At 51.4% G+C, this 3615-nt stretch overlaps 1 protein-coding gene across 1 annotated transcript; it reads right to left on the bottom strand.

The window, feature by feature from the left end:
- Positions 1 to 35: 35 nt before the first annotated feature.
- On the bottom strand, positions 36 to 3482 carry TEOVI_000644500 (Glycosyl hydrolase family 65 central catalytic domain/Haloacid dehalogenase-like hydrolase, putative; the record flags this gene model as incomplete). The annotated part of the gene is made up of 1 exon (XM_067223960.1): positions 36 to 3482. One exon carries the CDS (start codon positions 3480 to 3482, stop codon positions 36 to 38), a length of 3447 nt encoding a protein of 1148 aa, XP_067080061.1.
- Positions 3483 to 3615: the final 133 nt, after the last annotated feature.

The following is a 3615-nucleotide window of genomic DNA, read 5'->3' as shown; positions in this document are numbered from 1 at the left end:
TTTTTTTCCCCTCCTCCTTCTTTTTCTTTCTTTCCTTAACTGCAGGGATCACTTGGCGGAGCATCGCCCGCAGCGGCGAGATCAGAACCCGACGCCACTGGGCCGCATAAAATGCTTTCCAACCCGTCTACAGTTGTGGGAAACTTATCCCGCTTCAAGTTAATCACAAGTGGCCGCACATCCCCATCAGCCGCTGCGGGCCTCAGCATGGAGGGATACTCGCAGGTTTTGGATCCCCGCACCCGCGCCGCAAAGGGATCCTCCACATCAAACACCATGCGGAAGTAAGAGAGCTCCGACACTTTGAAGTTACTGTCGATGTGAGAAGAGAAGATCAGACAACGACTCGGCTCCACGTGGATCTTTTCGGCTGCACGAACGAAAATGTCGAGATGCGGTCGGCTCTTGATGTGCCGCTCATGCGCCTCATCGCCATCAATAGCCGTGAGGAAACGCAGTGCCTCCTCTGGATGATACTGCATCAGTGTCTTAAGGGTTCGACTGTACGACACAAGCGCAAGCGGTATTCCATTATCCTCCAAATCGCGCAGCAATGCCCGCATCGCTGGATTCACACACGGTGCCTCGCGAGACCACATCTCCTCCAACTCTGCCACCTTGGCGTTGGCTAAACCATAACGCGTCTCTACAATTTCGGCATCGTCGGGTGAACCGAGTGGGAGGTCTATTCCACGGTCCAGTAGCACATTGTGAATCCCACTGAAGGCAATCTCACGGTGCTCTGCCTGATAAATAACTTTATCGACGAACTCTTCCGCTGTGAGCGGTGGGATGTGGCGGAGGTGCAGCGCCCGATAGTTCTCATAGAGTGACTCCAGCGTCTTGCCCCACGCAATGAAGTTCATCTCCATGACGCTGTCAAAAAGCGTCTCGCACAAAAAAATGGCACCGGCAAATTCCCCATGCATGCTGCTCATGGGCTGCGGTATAGCGACTTGCTTGCGGGCGACGCTCTGCCTGCATCCGGAATGCAAATGGATGCGATGTCTGCTGGCATGAATAAATCGTATGCTATCCCCTGCCATCAGGTCATACGTTATGCAGTCCTTCTCTACACGCGTCCGCAGGGTCGCCCCACGCCAGTGCAGAGTGAAACTAAGTACACTCAACCCAGCGGGAAAGGAAGGGTCTAAATGCAGACTACGAGACGTGATCTTAACACCACCAATACCCATGACAACGGCAATCCACGTTGCGGACATGGCACCAAAATCAAGTCCTTCGTCGGCAGCGTAAATGATGTTATCTAAATCCAAGCTAGCCAATGAACATAGTAGCGGCATGCCGTGAGTGAAGCGACCGTTCGCTCGGAACTCCACACACGCAACAATAGCCAATGACTCCGCCGAGTCATGCGTGCAGAGCGGGGCGTAGTAGGACAAGTTCTGCAGCAAATCCTTTCGCTCAAACTCGGCTGGGTACAACAACATGCCGAGAAGGACTTCGGGAATATTCACAACTTTATGACGGTATATTGCAAGAGGGTGGTAGTTCATGGACAAGGGGTGCTTTGGACGCTCCCCCTTCCATTCTTTCAGTGTGTCAAAGTGATCATGCACCAAAAAAACATCAAGGTGGTTGTCACGTCGCACAACAATCTCGTTGGAGATGGTCCTGAAGTTTTCAAGTTCCGATATGTCCATGTTAATTCCCTGCAGCAGACAAAATATAGCTTCATCACCAACGATTTTTTGTTGTTCCTCGTAAAGATTGTAAGCATTTCTCAAATGTAGCTTTGCCGAGAGGTGAACGTAAAAGTTCCCTGCCGCGTTACCGTTGTACTCATCCGGGCCGGCAATATTGTCCAAACGAAACACACCTTCATTTTCCACCCACTCCCCAACTTGCGACCAAACACGTGCTGTCTCTAACATGAGCTCCAACAGCCACAAGCGATCGCTCGTGGCAATGCTTTCCACGGCAGAAAAATACATATTTATTATATAGCCCACCTCAGCATTGACGTGAAACCGGGCGTTGTTGAGGGTACTACAATGCCAACACTCCGTCCCTGTGATCGTTCTGCGTGGGTATACGGCGCCGTGTTCAAGCGATAGACGAAGGGCGTTCATTCGAGCCTGAGAAAGCATACAATAGAGGCTGCGAAGGAGCGCAAGCGCACTTGATGGCGACGTGAGAATATAGTAGATGCCATGGTAAACGTACTGTTGGAGGTCATACAGCAAATTACTCTTAGTTGTTGAGCAGCCAGCCTGTGGCAGGCCGTTTTGCAGGTTGCGAGAAACACAGAACAACCGAAACGAATTAAATATTAGGCCAAGTTTCATGCGATTAGGCGGCAGTTCGTCCTGTCGCTGGATATCAATCCAAAAGGTACTCCAGAAATTGTCCAACACGAGACGTTGCTCGGCCACGACATCCGCAAAAGACGGAAACGGCCGCGAAAGTGGAAGCCCCCCATTGTGATGTCGTGCATGAAAGCTCAACGTTACCTTTTGAGGCACGTTGTCGGGGGTAATTGTATAGGGGAACTGTTTTTGGAAGCATACACGACCCCGCGAGCCGGAGGTGCCTCTCCAAGCGGCACGGGAAGAGTGTGGGTGCTCACTCTCGCTTTCGCTTACGTACGCTGCATGGGAGAAGCCGCAATCACGGTGGGGCGTATAAAAGTCCTCCGGAACATTTCTCACTTGTTGCTCCGGGACTATCTTGTATGTTCGGTCGCCGCATTCTACTGTGCATGAGGCTTCCGTTTCAGTGCCTACCAATATGCCGGACGTGGTGGATTCGATGAGCAGTTTTTCCGTGGAGTCACCACCCACAAGATACCAGTCATCCAGCGATACAGTAACAGAAACGATAAAAACAACAGAATAAGTAGAGGACTCAGTGCTGTACATGTCCTCTTCGATGTGTTTTGCTGAGGACTCGGAATTGTTTTGTGAAGCAAAATCTGTTCCACTCGACAAGGCGTCGATGGAAAAGTTGGTGCATACAGTCTCAGCGCACCAGAGGTCCAACTCGTTCAAAGATACAACCTGGCGATATGTGGAGTCAAAAGTAAGCCCACCGTCACCGCTGACAACATCCACGCTGGTGCTAGAATACGTGGCGTCTCGCAAGTTCAACCTCTGCGATGGTGCCTCGCCAAGGGTCCCAGACTCTCCATCAATGAAGCAGTCGAGAGTCACTTCACATACGGTGGCACCAACTTGAATCTCTTCTGGCAGCGCTTCACTGTCAACGTACGCGTTAAGGGGAGCACTGTGGTAGACGCCGTTCATGTAAAGACTTGTTCGGTACCCTACCGTTTCCGACTCACAATGATGCCGTACGCCTAAACACCCGTTGGTACCGTACATAACGCCGTCGGGCACAACACCCGAAACGTAAGTGGCTGCGTCTGTTCCCTGAACCACATCCCATCCTTCGAGGTGGAAAATGGGACGCTTCGGTACCTCATAGTCTCTGGCAAGTAAGGAACGCGGCCAAAACCCCATGGCTCTCACCTTCCGCGGTACGTTACCTCCACTTCGGACTCTCTTTTTTTTTTCTGCTTTTGTATCTCAGGTACGCTTACTCGATATACTTAAAGGTCTCCCTCGACCTGTTCGTTACGTGTACGTGCAAACG

Source organism: Trypanosoma equiperdum (genome assembly GCF_001457755.1).
Source record: "Trypanosoma equiperdum strain OVI genome assembly, contig: ctg_2017, whole genome shotgun sequence".
NCBI lineage: Eukaryota > Euglenozoa > Kinetoplastea > Trypanosomatida > Trypanosomatidae > Trypanosoma > Trypanosoma equiperdum.
The sequence above is the reverse complement of the archived record's forward strand: the minus strand, read 5'-3'. Positions and strand labels throughout refer to the sequence as shown.